We start from the raw sequence: 21,942 nt of genomic DNA on the forward strand, positions 1-21,942 counted from the left end.
CTTCTCTCAACCTTCTAAATGCTGTTGCTGTGGCGTCCATTTGCAGGAATGCACTGCAAAATAGAATGTACTGGTAAGACCAATGCTGGAAAGGGGTTAAAGTAACCCTAAAAAGATTTTTTTGTAGTAAAACATAAGAAAGGGTGGCCTGCCCTGCTCACAAAAAAATTAAATGCTATAAAAATGGATCACAAAAACTGTCCTGTGTAAACAAAATGCTACTTTAGCTCTTCCAGCAAAAAATAAATACAATACCCTCAAAAAATGATTAAGGTTTGGCGGTTTTCAGTGTATCCATGCAATTGAATTGATCCACAGATTAAGTTAACACAATATGATGCACGATAAACCCTCCAAAATGCTTCATAGGGTCATATTGCTCTTTTAAAGACAACATCATCTACATTGGTCTGTTAATCAAGCAGCGGAAGGTGAAGCTAGGCAGGAAATAGAGCCAGGAAGGCAATGGCTTGTGAAGTGCTTTGACCCTACCTGAGCACTTAAAAATCATTTGCATATGAATTAAATAAGAAATTTATTGTTCGGAAACAACAGATTGCACAAGAAAGGGAGTGGATGACATTATTGTTCAAGAGAGCAACATGACCACGTAAACAGTTTGAATCGTTCTGCATTGCATAATCTGTTTGTGGGATTTATTTTACACAGTATATATCAAACCTACTTTTCCTGTGTATATTTGTTATGTTTTATTACAGAGTAAGGCCTAAGACACACGGCATGAAAATCGGACCCAGTGTAATGCGATAAAACATTGAATTCCACTTGGACCAAAATTAGCCTGTGTGTCAGCACCCATGAGCGATTATTTTATCAGCCCCAATCGGACCGAGAAAACAATCGCAGCATGCTTGTAATGCGAGATTCTCTCTCTTGCACCCATTCAAGTCTAGGGGCGAGAGAAAGATCACACTGCATTCGCAATACACCAGTGTACTGCAAGTGCAGGGCGAGAATGGCAATAGCTGGCTATGGACTAGAGAGGGAGATAAATCCCTCCCTCTCCTCCGTGCCGGCCCGCCCCTTCTCAGCAATGGCCTGCCCCTCCTCAGTTGCATGATTGGACCTCAATCGCAGTGACACTTGCATGACACTTGGCTCCTGCTGTGCTGCCAGCGTGAGCCGAGTGTCATGCGAGGATCACATTAGTCCCCGTATGGCCCCAGCCTTATAGGAAGGAAATTTCAATGTGGGTAACATACTGTGAAATATTATTTCACCTTTGTCCAGAAGTACAGGATTGTAGATTATAGATTATTAAACGTTGGACATTTTGACAGAGTAAAGAGAAAATTGATCACATAGGTGAAAAGTAAAATCGAACAAACATTGGGTAATAATCAAATGTATGTTTATTTATACTCTGTGGTATCAAATCATGATTTGTAGCAAACATGAGCTGCATGTTTTAATAAAAGTGTAGCACTGTAAAAACAAGGCACATTCCTTTGTATGTTTCATAGAGATTCCAGAAAAGTCACAAAAATAGTACAGTTTATTCATTTTAGTACAGATTTCCACAAAATCGGATACATTATTATACAATTGCTAAATGTTTCTTTTGTTATAAATGTATCTTGGTGATTAGTTTAGTGAACATAATAAGAATGATCATACATATGTAACAGGGAAAAAGGTTTAGTAAGATTTTGCACTGACACTTAAAGAATGAGACCTCAAGAGCAGTTAGAGGAACATCTCTGCAGCAGTAGGTTGTGGCATGGGTCACATACACGGACAGGCTTAGGATACGATGGCAAAGAAAGTTCATTACTTGAGCAGGTGTTGCAAAATATATCTCCACAGTTTCGACAATGATGCTAAAAAAGTATCAAGATAAAAATGTAAATAGGTATCATAAAATACCAATGCCACTTATTTTTCCTCAAGAACATTTCATTTTTGTAAATTCTTTATTTTTTTTTTAGAATGGTCGACAAATAACACATATAATAAACATCATTTATGTCAACATTTGTTTTATAAAAATAGCAGAAAAAGTAAGGGAAAAGAAAAAGGGGATAAAAAGGGAGCATTAACAGGGGAGTAATAGGGGAGTGGAAGGAGTTTGAGGTGAGGTAGAGAAGGTATAGGAACGGAGGGAAGGGATAACAGTCCTGACAAGAAAATGTGCATTTTATGAAATAAATAAAAATGAACATATGATATAAATATGCAATATAACTTTATACATACCAGAAACCATATCTAAAGGGGAATGTGATGGGTTAATCAAGTATTATTGAGTTCTGGTACATATGCCACTTGTTCCAAGATCCAAGAGATTTAGGATTTTTAGAGTGGGGAAAAAACGTAATCTTTTCCATTGTATGTATGTTTGATTCATTAATCAACTCCAGTGTCTACCAAGAATACTTTTGGCGGCATTTAGAAGATGGGGGATTATGGAGTATTTATTTAGATTTTGGTGGTGGGTGTCTAAATTGAGTAATATTAAGGTATTAGTTAAATGAGATATGTATTGAGTACCTTTACAAGATGTGCTTTCACTTAAGGTCCAGTCACACTAAACAACTTACCAGCGATCCCAACAACGATAGGGATCGCTGGTAAGTTGCTAGGAGGTTGCTGGTGAGATGTCACACTGCGACGCTCCAGCGATCCCACCAGCAACCTGACCTGGCAGGGATCGCTGGAGCGTCGCTACACGAGTTGCTGGTGAGCTCACCAGCAACCAGCCCCCAGAGCCGCGTGGAAGATGCTGCGCTTGGTAACCAAGGTAAATATCGGGTAACCAACCCGATATTTACCTTGGTTACCAGCGCACGCAGCTACACGTGCAGAGAGCAGGGAGCAGCGCACACTGAGCGCTGGCTCCCTGCTCTCCTAGTTACAGCACACATCGGGTTAATTACCCGATGTGTAAAGCAGCTAAATGTGCACAGAGCAGGGAGCAGCGCACACCGAGTGCAGCTGCACAGGGTACATATATAGGGTATAGAGTACAGGGTGCAGCTGCAGTTAGCAGCGCAAACCGCTTAGCGCTGGCTCCTTGCTCTCCTAGTTACAGTACACATGGGGTTAATTACCCGATGTGTGCTGCAGCTAAATGTGCACAGAGCAGGGAGCAGCGCACAATGCTTAGCGCTGGCTCCCTGCTCTCCTAGCTACAGCACACATCGGGTTAATTAACACGATGTGTCCTGCAGCTACATGTGCACAGAGCAGGAGCCGGCACTGACAGTGAGAGCGGCGGAGGCTGGTAACAAAGGTAAATATCGGGTAACCAAGGTAAGGGCTTCTTGGTTACCCGATGTTTACTGTGGTTACCAGTGTCCGCAGAAGCCGGCTCCTGCTGCCTGCACATTTAGTTGTTGCTGTCTCGCTGTCACACACAGCGATCTGTGCTTCACAGCGGGACAGCAACAACTAAAAAATGGCCCAGGACATTCAGCAACAACCAACGACCTCACAGCAGGGGCCAGGTTGTTGCTGGATGTCACACACAGCGACATCACTAGCAACATCGCTGCTACGTCACAAAAGTTGTTCCTTAGCAGCGATGTTGCTAGCGATGTTGCTTAGTGTGACGGGGCCTTTAGTCCCAAAAAGGTATAATCTTAAGGTAAAAGAAGTATATGTGGGAAAGGGAGTCTCAGTCCTGATTGCATCTCCAGCAATTCGGAGTAAGAGATTTGTTGAAGTTAAGTAGGATATCAGGAGTTTTCGACCATCTTGATATGATCTTGTAATTAAAGTTCTTGGAATCAAGTTGATGTAAATATAGAAAATGTGTTATTTAGGATGGTTTTCTTTTGTTCTTGATTGAAGGTTAAATTCAGTTTCTCCATTTTTTAATACATGCCGTGTCTATCATATTGCATAGAATTCTATATCATTTTGAAATTGTTTTCAGATTTTCTTTTTGGTTTGTGAGTAAATCTCAGGAGAGTTGTCTATTAATGAGTTTGAAACATCTGGCATATAGAAGGAGAATGTTTCTTTAATTATTCAGTGGACAAGATATTTTAAATTTGTATTAGAGTAGTTTTATCTTATCAACAGCATTGTTATGTATTCGGTGTCCAACTGTTATGTTGAATGTGCTTCCCAGTGATTTAAATTTTGCTTATATTTATTGGAAATCAGATATATTAATGGAGTAAAATTACATGTATATGGGATTAGATTATGTTTTTTTTAGTTGGTTTTATGCTATATTCTTAATGATAATTTTGTAAGAGGATTGGTTATTTGAATCTGTGGTATGGGGTTAACCACAAAAAATTATTAAACACAGTCTTTGAGATGAATGGATTCCAACTACACCCAAAGTTTCCTAAATGGGGACATTCAGAGTTCCAGAATCCTAGCTAGGTGTGTAGAGAGCTAGTATTTTTCAAAGTCTAGTAGACTTAGTCCTCCCTTGTTTTTGGATTTAGCTAATGTTGAGTGTTTTATTCTATGGTTCTTATTTAACCATACAAACCTACAAGATATTTTGAGTCTTTGAAAATACGGTTGTGGAATTTCGATTGGTAGAGCTTGAAAAAGGTAAAGAACCTTAGACAAAATCATCATTTTTAAGAGGTAAATTCTACCAAACCATGATATGGGGCTGTTTGTCATGATGAAATGTTGTGTTCTGATTTGTGAAGCAGCTGTGTATAGTTCATGTCATATACGGATGAAAGGGAGTTGCTGAGTTTAGTCTCTAAATAGGTTATATGAGAGCAGTTTTTTTTTGAAGGGAGAGATTTGTCTGATGTGACTCCAATTTTTGAGGTCAATATTTAGGTTTAGAAGGTCTGATTTAGAATTTATTTTGAAGTTTGATAATGAAGGCCTGAATGCCTTTGAAACGCATTGGATCGTGCTCCTGTTTTGCCCCTTAGTGGCTTCCGTAGCCCTCAGTGAGTGACGTCACCCAGCTCTTCCTTGTACGCGGTCACTGGAGGAAGTAGTTTTCCGGCCGAAACTTTGCTCCACGTGTACCGCGTTTCAATGCTCACATTAGAGCGCCCACTCAGATCCACGGTGTCTCTAAGCACACCTCTAAGAAAAAACGGTTCTTGTGTATCCAGAGCTTACACAGCTGACCACCACTGCAAGGCAAGTGCACCATACCTGCTTCTTCTGTACCAGGCAGATCTTTAGTCATTTTGTTAAGTCTGGAACTAGTCAGACTATCTTTGTATATTTGTATATTTATAGCCTGTTAATCCTCCTTTCGACACCACATCTAATCCAATCTGGGCATTACATATTTGGACACCCCTATCAGACAACCCCCATATGCCAGGTATTAGCATCACTGTACTATCCTATCTTGTAACAGTATTACCTAATCTTAACCTCCCCCATTCACTTATTTTATTCCCTTAGACAACATTCAGTCACCCATACACCCTTGTTGCCCTTTCAGAATCCACTATCTAGGGAACTACAAACCCTATCTCCATCCGGGAACCCAAAAAGGCAAGTTTATATCTATGACCCCACTGTAATCCATTACCCCCTCCCCCCCACTTTTTGTTTCGTTCTCATTTTAAACCTTTTTGTTTTTGCCATACTAGTGAAACTCTCCATACTATTTTGGATTAACATTACCTCCATAACCCCTTCGCGACCATGGACTGAAAGATCCGTCCTTGTGCCCTGGGCCTTAACGACCAAGGACGGATCTTTCCGTCATGGCGGAATCGCGGCACCGGATAACTAATCAAATACCCATATGTGGGAGAATATAATGAACTTCATATGTTATAATGAACTCTATACTGAACTTCGATCTATACCAAAAAGATACAAAATGGCTTCTCTAACACTACCCTTGTGAATATGCAATATTAGAGGCTAAATTAACATTTTTGTTGCAAAAAGTAAAATGTTCATTTTTTCCTTCCACATTGCTTTAGTTACTGTGAAGCACCTGAAGGGTTAATAACCTTCTTGAATGTGGTTTTGAGTAGCCTGAGGGGTGCCGTTTTTGGAATGGTGTCACTTTTGGGTGTTCTGTGTTATGTAGACCTCTCAAAATCACTTCAAATGTGATGTGGTCCCTAAAAAATGTGGCTTTGTAAATTTTGTTGTAAAAATGAGAAATTGCTCAGAAACTTTGAACCCCTATAACTTCCTTAAATTTTTTTTTTTTCCCCCAAATTGTTCTGATGTAAAGTAGACATGTGGGAAATGTTATTTATTATTTTGTGTCATGTCTCGTTGGTTTTAGAGCATAAAAATCAAAAGTTTGAAAATTACATTTTCAAAATTTTCGCGAAATTTCCGTTTTTTTCACAAAGAAACGCAAAAAATATCGGCCTAACTTTACCACTAACATGAAGCCCAATATGTCACGAGAAAACAATCTCAGAATCACCGGGATCCGTTGAAGCGTTCCAGAGTTATAACCTCATAAAGTGACACTGGTCAAAATTGCAAAAAATGGCCTGGTCTTTAGGGTCAAAATAGGCTTGGGGCTGAAGGGGTTAAAGATCGCTCAACCTTCAATACTACAGGAATCCAAAATATTTTTTTTATATATTCATACATATTTTATCCAATTATCTTCTCACTGTTTCCTTTATTAACGCAGCAGTCATATACATAATTCAGTTTTGTTTTTTTACCCTGACAGGTTCACGCGGACCCTGTCGACTAGAGTTGAGCACGGTTCTAGGTTCGAGGTTCTCCAGTTCTAGGCTCGAGTGATTTTGGGGGCTGTTCGAGATCGAACTAGAACTCGAGCTTTTTGCAAAAGCTCGAGAGTTCTAGATACGTTCGAGAACGGTTCTAGCAGCAAAAAGCAGGGCTTTTTACAGCTACAGTGTGCAGGAGCCATCGCTGGCAGCCTGCCAGAAGCTGGTAACCAAGATAAACATCGGGTATCCAAGCAAAGCGCTTTGGTTAGTAACCCGATGTTTATCCTAGTTACGTGCAGGAAGCCCACACTTCCCCGCTCAGCTCGCTCCGCCCCCTCCTGCCCGCGGCATGTACACATACACACACACACACACACACACACGGTCCCGCTCGGCTTACCTGCGGTGATGAAGTCCCGACCTCAGCGCTGTCACTGTCCTCCATGGCCGCCGCTTGTCACATCACCTCTTGCTTCTGACCCGAGACTGACTAGCGGTGACGTCACGGGCCTCTCGCGATACTTGGTGTGAAGGCGCCGGTCATTGAACTCAGTGACAGGGGCTGTCAGCAGTGCAGGAGATCAGCGCAGGTAATGTACCTCGCTGACAGCAGCACTTGTCATCCCCCTGCAGTGACCTGGGCTGACCCATTGATGTTAGCTCAGGTCACTGCACTGCTCTCCCAGCCAATGGGGAACATCCTGCTCTTCATTGACTGGGACAGTGTGGATCGTCATGGCAACCCCTTGGATTACACCAGACCTGGATTTGTTTTTCATTCTAATAAACTGGTTAAAGAGGGAATGTTTTGGGGAGTGTTTTTTCAAATAAAAATGTGTTTGTCGTCTATTTTTTTTTTATTACTGACTGGGTTGGTGATGTCGGGTATCTGATAGACGCCTGACCTCACCAACCCCAGGGCTTGATGCCAGGTGACATTACACATCTGGTATTAACCCCATATATTACCCCGTTTGCCACCGCACCAGGGCGCGGGATGAGCTGGGGCGAAGCACCAGGATTGGCGCATCTAATGGATGCGCCACTTCTGGGGCGGCTGCGGCCTGCTATTTTTAGGCTGGGGAGAGTCCAATAACCATGGACCTCCCTAGTCTGAGAATATCAGGCCCCGGCTGTCTGCTTTGCCTTGGCTGGTGATCTAATTTTGGGGGACCCCTACGTGTTGTTTTTTTTAAAATTATTTATTTAATTTAAAATAACAGCGTGGGGTGCCCTCAGTTTTGGATTACCAGCCAAGGTGAGGTTGCCAGCTGTGGTCTGCAGGCTGCAGCCGTCTGCTTTACTCTAGCTAGCTACAAAACTAGGGGGAACCCTACGTCATTTTTTTTTCCATTTTTTTGGCTAAATACAAAGCTAAGCACCCCTTAGTGCCACATGAAAGGCACCAAAGGGTGCTCCACTTTTTCTCCACTTTTTTCTCCGTTCATTTTCTATGGTTGGTCTACCCATTAGCTCTGCCATGCATACTGTAGCTCTACACCTACTGCACATGTTACTTTATGATTGACATCTCTTTCGTACCAGAGCTGTCTAAGCCTACTCTGACCCCATATTTGTCATTACTATATTGTCCTTGTACTGTATTATGACATTTGTATCATGTGTTTCATTTCTTGCCGTGTTGCAATTTTTTTGCTGCATCCCAATTGTACCTCTACATTGTTCGAGTTTATGTTATTGTTCTCTCACTCTTATGTGATACTGATTATTGTCATTTTTCATGATTACATGCAGATAAGTCCAATCTGACGAAGGCTCTGGCCGAAACGTCATTTGTAACTTGTTTTGGACAAAAACATATATGCTTATGAAAAATTTTTTTTCTTAATACGGACCAATAAAGAGTGATTTTGCATTACTATCCGTTGTGACTTACTGACTTAGTCTGGGAGATTTAGAGTGCCGAGGTTACTCACTAATTTTATCTATTATTACCTCTGAGCACCTATATACCAGTGAGCAGAGCTTCCTCTACAGTAGTTCTCCTGATTAGGCATGCCCTTACCTCATGAGCAGGGCATTGCAGCTTTGGTAGCAGCCATTACGACATGGACTCTGCTGCTGTGGACCCGAGAAGAGTGAGTGCAGATTCATTGCACCCACACTCCTCACATGAAGGGTCCGCACTCCTAGAAAATGGGGGATACGTTCCCTGAGTGTCTCCCCCCCATATTCTAGACGGTCCAGAGTCGTCGTGGGACCCCTTTATTTTTTTTCTTACAATAAATTGGTGAAAGAGGAAATGTTTTGGGGACTGTTTTTTCAAATAAATTTCTTTTGTCGATTTTTTTTTTTTTGTTAGTACTGACAGTTTATGATGTTGGGTATCTAATAGACGCCATGACATCACAAACTGCTGGGCTTGATCTCAGGTTACTTTACAGCTAGTATCAACCCGATTTATTACCCCGTTTGCCACTGCACCAGGGCACGGGATGAGCTGGGGTGAGGCGCCAGGATTGGCGCATCTAGTGGATGCGCCACGTCTGGGGTGCCTGCGGCCTGCTATTGTTAGGCTGTGAAGGCCCAATAACTATGGACCTTCCCACCCTGAGAATACCAGACCACAGCTGTCCGCTTTACCTTGGCTGGTGATCCAATTTGGGGGGGACCCTACTTTTATTGTGTAATTATTAATATTTATAAAATAATTATAAAAAAGAGCCTGAGGGGACCTCCACATTGGATCATCAACCACGGTAAAGCTGCCAGCTGTGGTTTTCAGGCTACAGCCGTCTGCTTTACCCTAGCTGGCTATCAAAAATGGGGGGACCCAACGTCATTTTTTTTTTTAACTATTTTTTAAATAGAAAAAATTAATGGGCTTCCCTGTATTTTGATTGCCAACCAAGGTAACGGCAGGCAGATGGGGGTGGCAACCCATAGCTGTCTGCTTTATTATTATTATTATTATTATTATTATTTATTTATAGAGCACCATTGATTCCATGGTGCTGTACATGAGAAGGGGGTTACATACAAAATACATGTACAAGTTACAGTAGACAGACTAGTACAGAGGGAAGAGGGCCCTGCCCTTGCGGGCTTACATTCTATAGGATTATGGGGAGGAGACAGTAGGTGGGGTGTAGGTGGGGCGGCAGCTCCGCACGGTGGTGGGGCGGCAGCTCCGCACGGTGGTGGGGCGGCAGCTCCGCACGGTGGTGGGGAGGCAGCTCCGCACGGTGGTGGGGCGGCAGCTCCGCACGGTGGTGGGGCAGTGAGGTCATTCAAGGTTATAGGCATTTCTGAACAGATGAGTCTTTAGGTTCCGTTTGAAGTTTGCAAGTGTAGTAGATAATCTGACGTGTTGAGGCAGTGAGTTCCAGAAGACTGGGGATGTTCGGGAGAAGTCTTGGAGACGGTTGCATGAGGAGCGAATGAGAGAGGAGGATAGAAGGAGATCTTGGGAGGACCGGAGATTACGTTTTGGAGTGTAGCGAGAGATTAGTTCAGAGATATATGGAGGAGACAATTTGTGGATGGCTTTGTAAGTCAGTATTAGTAGTTTGAATTGGATACGATGGAAGATTGGGAGCCAGTGAAGGGACATGCAGAGAGGAGAAGCGGGGTGGTAGTGAGGCGAGAGGTGGATCAGTCGGGCAGCAGCATTAAGGATGGACTGGAGAGGGGCGAGCGTGTTAGCAGGGAGACCACATAGGAGGATGTTGCAGTAGTCGAGGCGGGAGATTATGAGAGCATGCACTAGCATTTTTGTGGATTGAGAATTGATGAAGGGACGGATTCTGGAAATATTTTTGAGTTGAAGACGACAGGAGGTGGTGAGGGATTGAATGTGTGGTATGAAGGACAAGGCAGAGTCAAAGGTCACTCCGAGGCACCGAACTTTGGATGCTGGGGAGAGCGTGATGTTATTTATTGTAATAGATAGATCAGGTAGATCTGCGCTGAGAATCAAAAATACCGCGGAGCGCTACGTCATTTTTTTAAAGATTTATTTTTACAGCACTGTGATGTCCAGCAATCAAAATACAGGGAAGCCCATTTTATTTTTAGTTATTTAAATAAATAATTAAAAAAAATATATATGGGCTCCCGCTGCATTTTTTGTATTGCTAGCTAAGGGTAATCCAAGCAGCTACTGGCTGCTAACCCCCACTGCTTGGTGTTACCTTCACTGGCAATGGAAAATCCAGGGAAGCATTTTTTAATTTTTTTGCCAAAAAACTACAAAAAAAGGACGTGAGCTTCGCCATATTTTTGTATGCTAGCCAGGTATAGCAGGCAGGTGCTGGAAGAGTTGGATACAGCGCCAGAAGATGGCGCTTCTATGAAAATGCCATTTTCTGAGGCGGCTGCAGACTGCAATTCGCAGCAGTGGGGCCCAGAAAGCTCAGGCCAACCTGTGCTGCGGATTGCAATCCCCAGCTGCCTAGTTGTACCTGGCTGGACACAAAAATGGGGCGAAGCCTACGTCATTTGTTTTCTAATTATTTCATGAAATTCATGAAATAATAAAAAAAGGGCTTCCCTTTATTTTTGGTTCCCAGCCGGGTACAAATAGGCAACTGGGGGTTGGGGGCAGCCGTACCTGCCTGCTGTACCTGGCTAGCATACAAAAATATGGCGAAGCCCACATAATTTTTTCAGGGGGCAAAAAACTTCTGCATACAGTCCTGGATGGAGTATGCTGAGCCTTGTAGTTCTGCAGCTGCTGTCTGTCTGTATGGAGAAGAGCAGACAGCAGCTGCAGAACTACAAGGCTCAGCATACTCCATTCAGGACTGTATGCAGAATTTTTTTGCCCACCAAAAAAATGACGTGGGCTTCGCCATATTTTTGTATGCTAGCCAGGTACAGCAGGCAGCCACGGGCTGCCTCCAACCCCCAGTTGCCTATTTGTACCCGGCTGGGAACCAAAAATATAGGGAAGCCCGTTTTTTTTAATTATTTCACTTATTTCATGAAATAATTAAAAAACAAATGACGTGGGCTTCGCCCCATTTTTGTGTCCAGCCGGGTACAACTAGGCAGCTGGGGATTGGAATCCGCAGCACAGGTTAGCCCGAGGTTTCTGGGCGCCTCTGCTGCGGGTTTCAGTCCGCAGCCGTCCCAGAAAATGGCGCTCTCATAGAAGCGCCATCATCTGGCGCTGTATCCAACTCTTCCAACAGCCCTGGAGCCGGGTGGCTTGTTGGGTAATCATGAGTTAATACTGGCTTTGTTTTACTAGCCAGTATTAAGCCAGAGATTCTTAATGTCAGGCACGTTTGACCCGGCCATTAAGAATCTCCAATAAAGGGTTAAAAAAAAAACACCACACAGAGAAAAAAATACTTTAATAGAAATAAATACACAGACACATTAGAGACTCCATCTTTATTACCCCCTGTCAGCCCTCCACGATCCTGCTCTTCTGTCTTCTTTCTTTCTAGTGTAGTAGTAGTGAGAATGCGGTTCACCAGCTCATCACTTGGGGCTGGGGAACCTCATCCTCATTACAATCCTCACTACAATCGGGAAGCAGCGTGCAGCCTTCACTCCGTGAGTGATCAGTGCTGGCTGTCAGCGGTAACGCTGACAGACGCGTTACCATAGCAACGGTGCTCTCGGAGCCGCGGTTAGCGGTGACGTCACCGCTAACTGCGTTGCTATGGCAACAGTGATCTCCGTTAATGACCGGCTGTGTCAGCCGGTCCCTAACGGAACGGGGAGTCGACCGTGTGCTAGAGCATGTCGCCGGTACACGGCGATACACATATGTGCACCGTGTACCGGAGAGATGCACTCGCAGGTCCTACATGACGCGTCATAGTCATGTGACCAGTCTGTAGCCAATGAGATAATAGCCACGTGACTGGTCACATGGCTATTTTGACGTCACGATAGGTCCTGCATCTCTGCTGGCAGTGCCGTCACCGGGAGGATTCAGCGATCATCGGATGGAATAGCGGCAGGAGACAGAGTGCAGGAGGGATTGCGAGGACCGGTAAGTGTTATGGCAATGTTTATTAACTGTTTGTGTACATTTATAATGCATTTTTATGTGTTTGTGATTGCCTCCCATTATAGCCTATTGGTTCTAGTTCGGTTCGTCGAACCGAACTCGAACGGGACCCCCGTTCGGCGAACCGACCTCGAGCCGAACCGCAACCGGTTCGCTCATCTCTACTGTCCACTGCTTGCAGCTTTCAAAATTGTGAGACTAGCTATCTTCTCAATAAACCTCATTTGTTTTAGAGTTGATACAGTCCCCTTTCATCTTTTTCCGTGAGCGCTAGTGTTTTGTTTTAAAGTTTGATAATGGACTGAATAAGAGAATTTCTTTGAGTAATGTAATTGATCGATATGGATCTGTGAGGTAAAAGAGTACATCATCAGCGAAAGCAGCAATTTCATGTTCTGTTTGTCAACAACTAAAGGCCCCGTCACACTAAGCAACATCGCTAGCAACATCGCTGGTAACGAACAACTTTTGTGACGTTGCTAGCGATGTTGCTGTGTGTGACATCCAGCAACAACCTGGCCCCTGCTGTGAGGTCGTTGGTTGTTGCTGAATGTCCTGGGCCATTTTTTAGTTGTTGCTGTCCTGCTGTGAAGCACAGATCGCTGTGTGTGACAGCGAGACAGCAACAACTAATGTGCAGTGAGCAGGGAGCCAGCTTCTGCTGAGGCTGGTAACCAATGTAAACATCGGGTAACCAAGAAGCCCTGTCCTTGGTTACCCGATATTTACCTTTGATACCAGCCTCCTCCACTCTCACTGTCAGTGCCGGCTCCTGCTCTGTCCACATGTAGCTGCAGCACACATCAGGTAATTAACCCGATGTGTGCTGTAACTAGGAGAGCAAGGAGCCAGCACTAAGCAGTGTGCGCTGCTCCCTGCTCTGTGCACATTTAGCTGCAGCACACATCGGGTTAATTAACCTGATGTGTGCTGTAACTAGGAGACTGGGGGCTGGTCACTGGTTGCTGGTGAGCTCACCAGCAACTCGTGTAGCCACGCTCCAGCGATCCCTGCCAGGTCAGGTTGCTGGTGGGATCGCTGGAGCGTCGCAGTGTGACAGCTCACCAGCAACCTCCTAGCAACTTACCAGCGATCCCTATCGTTGTTGGGATCGCTGGTAAGTTGCTTAGTGTGACTGGACCTTAAGACCTATAATGTCAAGGTTTTGTCTTATCCTTTGTAGGAAGGTTTCCATTCTATTATAATTAGAAGGGGTGAGAGACGACAGCGTTGTCTTGTTCCATTTTTTTAATTTAAAGCTAGATGATAGTTTGTTGTTGATTTTAAATTTAGCTGTGGGATTCATACATAAAGCTAGGATTTTTCCAATAAAGAGAGCAGGGAAGACAAATTTCAACAGAGTTTGTTACAGAAAAGACCACTCAATACGATTGAAAGCATTCTCAGCATCTGTTATGAGGCTCACAGTTTGATTATTATTTTGTTTTGAATGATGTATAATAGTTAGAGTTGTTATGACTGTTTATTTAGTTTCCCTCTTATGAAGCCCAACTGATCGAGATTTGGTAGCATATGTTGAATTCTCTCAGCTAGGATCTTGGCATATAGTTTAATATTGTATATTAACGAGATAGGTCTGTAGCTATCGCAAATAGTTGGGTATTTTCCTTCTTTATGGATAAAAGTGATATGGGCTGATAGAGCTTCCTTATTGAAGGGGTTTGGTGTACTTATGGAGTTGAAATGTTTTTTTAAGTAAGGGGTTAGTTCTTCCCTAAAGGTTTTATAATATTCAATAGAATATCGGTCGGGACCTGGGCTTTTCCCCCCAGAAGTCGATTTAACGGCAGTCTCTATTTCTTCTCATATTATTGGACTGTCTAGGAATTGTTTTTGAGTATCGTTAAGGGAGATTTACTGTTTTTAAATATTTTTTCATCTGAGCTAGTTTTTCTTCTGAGTTAATTTGATCTGTTTTTAAATTGTAGATCTGAATAGAAAGTAGAGAACATTTCGGCAATTTCCTCTCTTATGGTGTAAACGGTCCTGTTTATCTTTGCTTTTGGGGATATACAGTACAGACCAAAAGTTTGGACACACCTCACTCAGTTTTCTTTATTTTCAGGACTCTGAAAATTGTAGATTCACATTTAAGACATCAAAACTATGAATTAACACATGTAGAATGAAATAATTAACAAAAAAGTGTGAAACTACTGAAACTATGTCTTATATTCTAGGTTCTTCAAAGTAGCCACCTTTTGCTTTGATTACTGCTTTGTACACTCTTGGCATTCTCTTAATGAGCTTCAAGAGGTAGTCACCGGAAATGGTCTTCTAACAGTCTTGAAGGAGTTCCCAGAGATGCTTAGCACTTGTTGGCCCTTTTGCCTTCACTCTGCGGTCCAGTTCACTCCAAACCATCTCGATTGGGTTCAGGTCTGGTGACTGTGGAAGCCAGGTCATCTGCCGTAGCACCCCATCACTCTCCTGCTTCGTCAAATAGCTCTTACACAGCCTGGAGGTGTGTTTGGGGTCATTGTCTTGTTGAAAAATAAATGATGGTCCAACTAAACGCAAACCGGATGGAATAGCATGCCGCTGCAAGATGCTGTGGTAGCCATGCTGGTTCAGTATTCCTTCAATTTTGCATAAATCCCAAACAGTGTCACCAGCAATGCACCCCAACAGCATCACACCTTCTCCATGCTTCACGCTGGGAACAAGGCATGTAGAGTCCATCCGTTCACCTTTTCTGCGTTGCACAAAGACACTGTGGTTGGATCCAAAGATCTCAAATTTGGACTCATCAGACCAAAGCACAGATTTCCACTTGTCTAATGTCCATTCCTTGTGTTCTTTAGCCCAAACAAGTCTCTTCTGCTTGTTACCTGTCCTTAGCAGTGGTTTCCTAGCAGCTATTTTACCATCAAGGCCTGCTGCACAAAGTCTCCTCTTAATAGTTGTTCTAGAGATGTGTCTGCTGCTAGAACTCTGTGTGGCATTGACCTGGTCTCTAATCTGAGCTGCTGTTAACCTGCGATTTCTGAAGCTGATGACTCAGATAAACTTATCCTCCGCAGCAGAGGTGACTCTTGGTCTTCCTTTCCTGGGGCGTTCCTCATGTGAGCCAGTTTCTTTGTAGCATTTGATGGTTTTTGGCACTGCATTTGGGGACACTTTCAAAGTTTTACCAATATTTCGGACTGACTGAACTTCATTTCTTAAAGTAATGATGGCCACTCATTTTTCTTTACTTAGAATTGGTATTAATGCAAGGAAAAAGCAGCTAACCGTCTATTCAGTAGGACTATCAGCTGTGTATCCACCAGACTTCTGCACAACACTGATGGTCCCAACCCCATTTATAAGGCAAGAAATCACACTTATTAAACCTGATAGGGCACACCTGTGAAGTGAAAACAATTTCCAGTGACTACCTCTTGAAGCTCATTAAGAGAATGCCAAGAGTGTGCAAAGCAGTAATCAAAGCAAAAGGTGGCTACTTTGAAGAACCTAGAATATAAGGGTGCTTTCACACTTGCGTTCAGCGCAATCCGCCGTTATGGAGAATAGCGCAGTCTGTTAACGCACTGCGCTATTCTCCATAGACTTGTATTGACGATGCACCGTAACGCAAGTGTCTGTGTTGCATCTGCTGGATGACGGTGAGTTGTTATTTTGACGCTGCGTCAGGTGGAGAGAGCGCTACATGTAGCGTTTTTTGGGTCGTTAGAATCCGCCAAGGTGTCTAATCATAGACTATGGGGGCGGATTCCGCCGAAATGCACTAAGCGGCGGAATCCGCTGACTGATTCCATCACGTTCTACTGCGCATGCTCAGCATGTCCAGCAAAACGATGTAAATCGTTTAAAATCACTCCTAGTCTCTCTACCCCCTCTCATGCTCACCGATCACCGGCGCGGCGCTGCACGGCTGTCACACTCTTCTGGTGGATTCTCCTGCTTTTGAAAATGCCGGCCGCTCATTATTCAATCTCGTATTCACTGCTTCCCCCGCCGCCTACGATTGGTTGCAGTCAGACACGCCCGCACGCTGAGTGGCCGCTGTCTCACTGCAACCAGTCACAGCCGCTGATGATGGGTGCAGTAGTGCTGGGGTGTGTATGGTGATGATTGGTGCGGTAGTGCCTGTGTGTGTGCGGTGATGATGAGTGTAGTAGTGCCGGGGTGTGTGTGGTGATGATGAGTGCAGTAGTGCCGGGGTGTGTGTGGTGATGATGAGTGCAGTAGTGCCGGGGTGTGCGCGGTGATGGGTGCAGTAGTGCCGGGGTGTGTGTGGTGATGATGGGTGCAGTAGTGCCGGGATGTGTGTGTGGTGATGATGATGGGTGCGGTAGTGCCGGGATGTGTGTGTGGTGATGATGATGGGTGCGGTAGTGCCGGGATGTGTGTGTGGTGATGATGATGGGTGCGGTAGTGCCGGGATGTGTGTGATGATGATGGGTGCGGTAGTGCCGGGATGTATGTGATGATGATGGGTGCAGTAGTGCCGGGGTGTGTGCGATGATGATGGGTGCAGTAGTGCCGGGGTGTGTGCGATGATGATGATGGGTGCAGTAGTGCCGGGGTGTGTGCGATGATGATGATGGGTGCAGTAGTGCCGGGGTGTGTGTGGTGGTCATGGGGGCGGTATTGCCTGCGTGTGTGCGGTGATGATGGGGGCGGTAGTGCCTGCGTGTGTGCGGTGATTATGAGTGCGGTAGTGCCGGGATGTGTGCGGTGATGATGTGGGCGGTAGTGCCAGGGTGTGATGATGAGTGTGGTAGTGCCTGCGTGTGCAGTGATGATGGGGGTCTCTCTCGTGGCTAGAAAACTTAACGCAACGCGTTATTTCACAGGAATCTGTTGCCTTTATCACACTATTTGCAAGGCATCCATCACACAATGCATTGTGATGGATGCCGCACAACGCAAGTGTGAAAGCGGCCTAAGACATATTTTCAGTTGTTTCACACTTTTTTGTTAAGTATATCATTCCACATGTGTTAATTCATAGTTTTGATGCCTTCAATGTGAATCTACAATTTTCAGAGTCATGAAAATAAAGAAAACTCTTTGAATGAGGTGTGTCCAAAATTTTGGTCTGTACTGTATGTAAGGCTATCACAGACCTTCATGCTGATGACCTGGCCTCGTATTTCACAGAAAAAATAGAAAACATCCGCCGAGAGATCAGCTCCCAGCCACCAAGCTTTGTGAATCCCATCCCTCCCCATATCCCATCCAGCTCACTTTCCACATTTGACCCAGTCACAGAGGAGGAAGTCTCCAGGCTCCTCTCTTCTCGTCCTACCACTTGCCCTACTGATCCCTTTCCCTCACACCTTCTCCAGTCCCTCTCTCCGGTTGTCACTACTCACCTAACTAAAATCTTCAATCTCTCTCTCTCTTCTGGTATCTTCCCCTGCTCCCTCAAACACTCTATCATTACTCCATTATTAAAAAAACCTTCTCTTAAACCGTCCTGCACAAGCAACTACAGACCAGTCTCCAATCTCCCCTTCATCTCTAAACTCTTGGAGCGCCTGGTCTACTCTCGTCTCACCCGCTACCTCTCCACTCACTCTCTTCTAGATCCTTTACAGTCTGGCTTCCGCCCTTTGACAAGGGCAGTTTCTGTTGAGTGTAAAGTGACCAATGACCTATTGACAGCAAAACGTAACGGTGACCACTCTCTGTTTATTCTTCTTGACCTTTCTGCCGCCTTTGACACTGTTGACCACATCTCCTCCTCTCTATGCTCCATTCTATCGGCCTAAAGGACACTGTTCTTTCCTGGTTCTCTTCCTATCTCTCTGGACGCTCATTCAGTGTATCATTTGCTGGCTCTACATCTTCTCCTATTCCTCTCACTGTTGGGGTCCCTTAAGGATCAGTCCTTGGCCCTCTTCTTTTCTCCCTCTACACTGCCCCAATTGGAATGACCATCAGCAGATTTGGCTTTCAGTACCATCTTTATGCTGATGACACACAGCTATACACCTCATCCCCTGAGCTCACCCCCGCTGTACTACAGAACACCAGTGACTGCCTGACTACAGTTTGCAATGTCATGTCTGCTCTCTATCTGAAACTTAACCTTTCCAAAACGGAACTTCTTTTACCTCCATCTTCCAATCTTCCTAAACCTGACATCTCCCTCTCTGTGTGTGGCACAACGATAAGTCCTATGCAGCAAGCCCGCTGTCTGGGTGTTATACTTGACACTGATCTCTCCTTCACCTCCCACATACAATCTCTTGCCCACTCCGGCCACTTGCACCTCAAGAACATCTCTAGAATCTGCCCCTTTCTCACAATGGAAACGACAAAAACCCTCACTGTGGCCCTGATCCACTCTCGCCTTGACTACTGTAATTCTCTATTAATTGGTCTCCCCCTATCTAGACTTTCTCCTTTACAGTCCATCCTTAATGCAGCAGCCAGGGTCACCTATCTGGCTAACCGCCACTCGGATGCCTCTCCTCTGTGCCAGTCATTGCACTGGCTGCCCATATATCACAGGATCCAAGCTGCTTTTTCTCACCCACAAAGCTCTCCACAGTGCAGCATCCCCCTACATCTCCACTCCCCTCTCCTGTCTATCATCCCACCCATTCTCTACACTCTGCAAATGACTTTCGACTAACATTCACACTAATTCGAACCTCCCACTCCGGAATCCAAGACTTCTTCTCAGCTGCACCAAACCTCTGGAATGCTCTAACCCAAGAAGTTAGGACGAATCACAACTTACTCAGCTTCAGACGCATCCTAAAAACGCATCTTTTTAGGGCGGCCTATCACAGCCGAACTAATTTCACCTAATCAGAGAAAAAGAAAAGAAAGTCCAGCTCACCAGCTGCCTGACTGGCAGATCCAAATCCTGCACACGGAAAGTGGTTAGGCAGCCAATAATTGTAGAAAAATAGGAATTTTCCAGCGGCAGGAATAGCTTGATTAAAAATCCATTTTATTGAGCATATTAAAATCCAGCAGGTACAGCATATATGTCGGGGGGCTTACAGAACAACGCGTTTCGACGCTCAGGTCTTAATCATGTTCTGACATTGAATGCGACCAGCTTCCTTTTGTCGGGTCTCTCCACCATTAGTAATTTTAAACATGTGTGGGTGCCCCGACTTTGGGCACCATCCTCTCCCCTAGTCTTTTCCTGAGTGATAGCGGATATAATAAAGGATCCTCTTGGATCACTTTAAAAGGCTTCCACAAATGTGGTGCAACTAGATGCAAAGCATGTAATTCTGTCCAAAAGGGAAAAACTTTTTACTCCAGCTCTAATCAAAAAACATTTCAGATTAATTCCTTGATTTATTGTAACACAACATATGTTTTTTATTTAATAACCTGTAAAATATGTAATATCCAATACACAGGTTGTACAATGGGCCCGCTAAAAGTGAGGATTAGAAGACATCTTTCAGATGCCTCTAAACATAATGCAATTGCGACTTCTGCAGTATCCAAACACTTTGCCTCTGTCCATAAGGGAGATGTCAGCGGTTTTCAGTTTATGGGTATTGAACAGGTATACAGACCAATCAGGGGTGGAGATCACAGAAGGAAACTCCTAATCAAAGAGTCCTTCTGGATCTTCACCCTTAATACTAGAAACCTAAACTGTCTGATTAATCGTCTGGATTTGATATTACATTATTAAATCAAATTATATCAAATCAAACTGATTCTGCTTCTATCTCCCTCTAATGTCCCTACGAAATTTAACTATTATGCAAGGGGATAATTCACTTACTCAATATAATATTATGAATGTTAGCTTTTGATGGTTAGCGAATATTTTTTGAAATAATGACTCAAGCAATACTAAAGATCTTCAAATAATCCTCTTTACAACCCAGTCTATATTATGCGTTTTATATATTACTCATGTTTATTTACGGATTGATTGATTTAATGTTCAAATTTTTCCAAAAGACTAATTACTATTACCTGTCTGTGGTATAGACCGATCATTGCAATAACATATATATACTGTTTTTTTGCCACTTTGTTCAGTGCATGCAGACATACATATGGTTCAAATAATATAAACGAAATATAATATATATATATATATATATATATATATATATATATATATATATATATATATATATATATATATATATATATGAACAACAACAAGGCAGAGTCCAGCAATAACGTGAGCAATCCAGGATGCTGTTAAAAATTTCTTTCCTTCTTTTTATTCATAAATTCATTAAAATATAATGGTCCAAGCAATTCAGAACAGCATTATCGCAGGAAAATAGCGCATATAGGACTACGCGTTTCAGCGGTAAAATCCGCCTTCTTCATGGTCCAGAATCTGATCTGCTTTCCAAACATAGAACCTTATATACATCTCACTCTCATCAGGGTAATTACAAACATGTGTGAGAGATTTAAAAACATAAGCTAGAAAAGCAAATCAAACATGTAAGCTATCCGCATATTAATCAATATACAGCATACATAAGAGTTATAAGGAAAGGATTCAACATTTTGGAGAAAAATACAATCAGAAAATCCAATAATCTGACCATAAAATTATTTTTAAAGTGATACAAAAAGCCTAACAGTAGTAATAGCCAGCAGCATATAATGCAACAATGTATCAATAGTGCATAATGATATCCATACGATTATTAAAGCCCTGTGGCATGCGGGTCCCCAGCTCAAATATCCACCTACTCTCTCTTGCAAGCACTTTTTTATGAAAATCTCCCCCTCTCAATGGTTTTTTTACATGCTCTATGCCCATAAAAGAAAAACCGCGTAAATCCCCATTGTGTTTTTTTGAAAAATGTCGGGATACTACTGATGCAGCAACCATTGGCAAATTGCTAGCATCTGAAAGATGTTTGCGGATTCTGGTTTTAAGGGGGTTCATCGTGCAGCCTACATATTGCATGCGGCATATATTGCAATTAATTAAATAAACTACATTCTCCGTATTACAGTTTATAAAAGAACGAACATTAAACTGTTTTTCATTGGAAATAGATGTAAATATTTTAGACTTATTAGCAAAACCGCAGCACTTACAAATATTAGCACCGCATTTAAAAAATCCTATTGTTTTTAACCAGTTGCTAGGGGAGATTTTGTCTGGATCTTTGAACATGCTAGGTGATAATAATGTAGCTAAGGTTGGGGCTCTTTTTGCCACAAAGGCAATATCATTATTTTCCACAATGTTTTTCAAAATGTCATTCTGAGATAATAACGGAAGATATTTTCTGATAATTTTGACAATAGAATTAAACTGAGGACTATAGTTGGTGCTGAAAACTACCCCAGATTTTTTGGAGTCAAACTGTCTTTTTTTCTTAGTAGAATCCA

The 21,942-nt window shown here is 43.3% G+C and overlaps 1 protein-coding gene across 2 annotated transcripts in view; it reads right to left on the reverse strand.

Moving 5' to 3' along the window:
• Nucleotides 1-1,358: 1,358 nt before the first annotated feature.
• The window catches only part of LOC142303305 (RUN and FYVE domain-containing protein 1-like), a 341,419-nt gene continuing 320,835 nt past the window's right edge, over nt 1,359-21,942 (reverse strand). For both annotated transcript variants that reach the window (XM_075344572.1, XM_075344571.1), the window contains one exon: nt 1,359-1,841. In XM_075344572.1, the coding sequence (XP_075200687.1) occupies nt 1,698-1,841 (144 nt within the window). In that variant the 3' untranslated portion in view covers nt 1,359-1,697. The remainder of the gene's footprint in view (nt 1,842-21,942) is intronic.

Source organism: Anomaloglossus baeobatrachus, chromosome 4 (genome assembly GCF_048569485.1).
Source record: "Anomaloglossus baeobatrachus isolate aAnoBae1 chromosome 4, aAnoBae1.hap1, whole genome shotgun sequence".
NCBI classification, from domain to species: Eukaryota; Metazoa; Chordata; class Amphibia; order Anura; family Aromobatidae; genus Anomaloglossus; species Anomaloglossus baeobatrachus.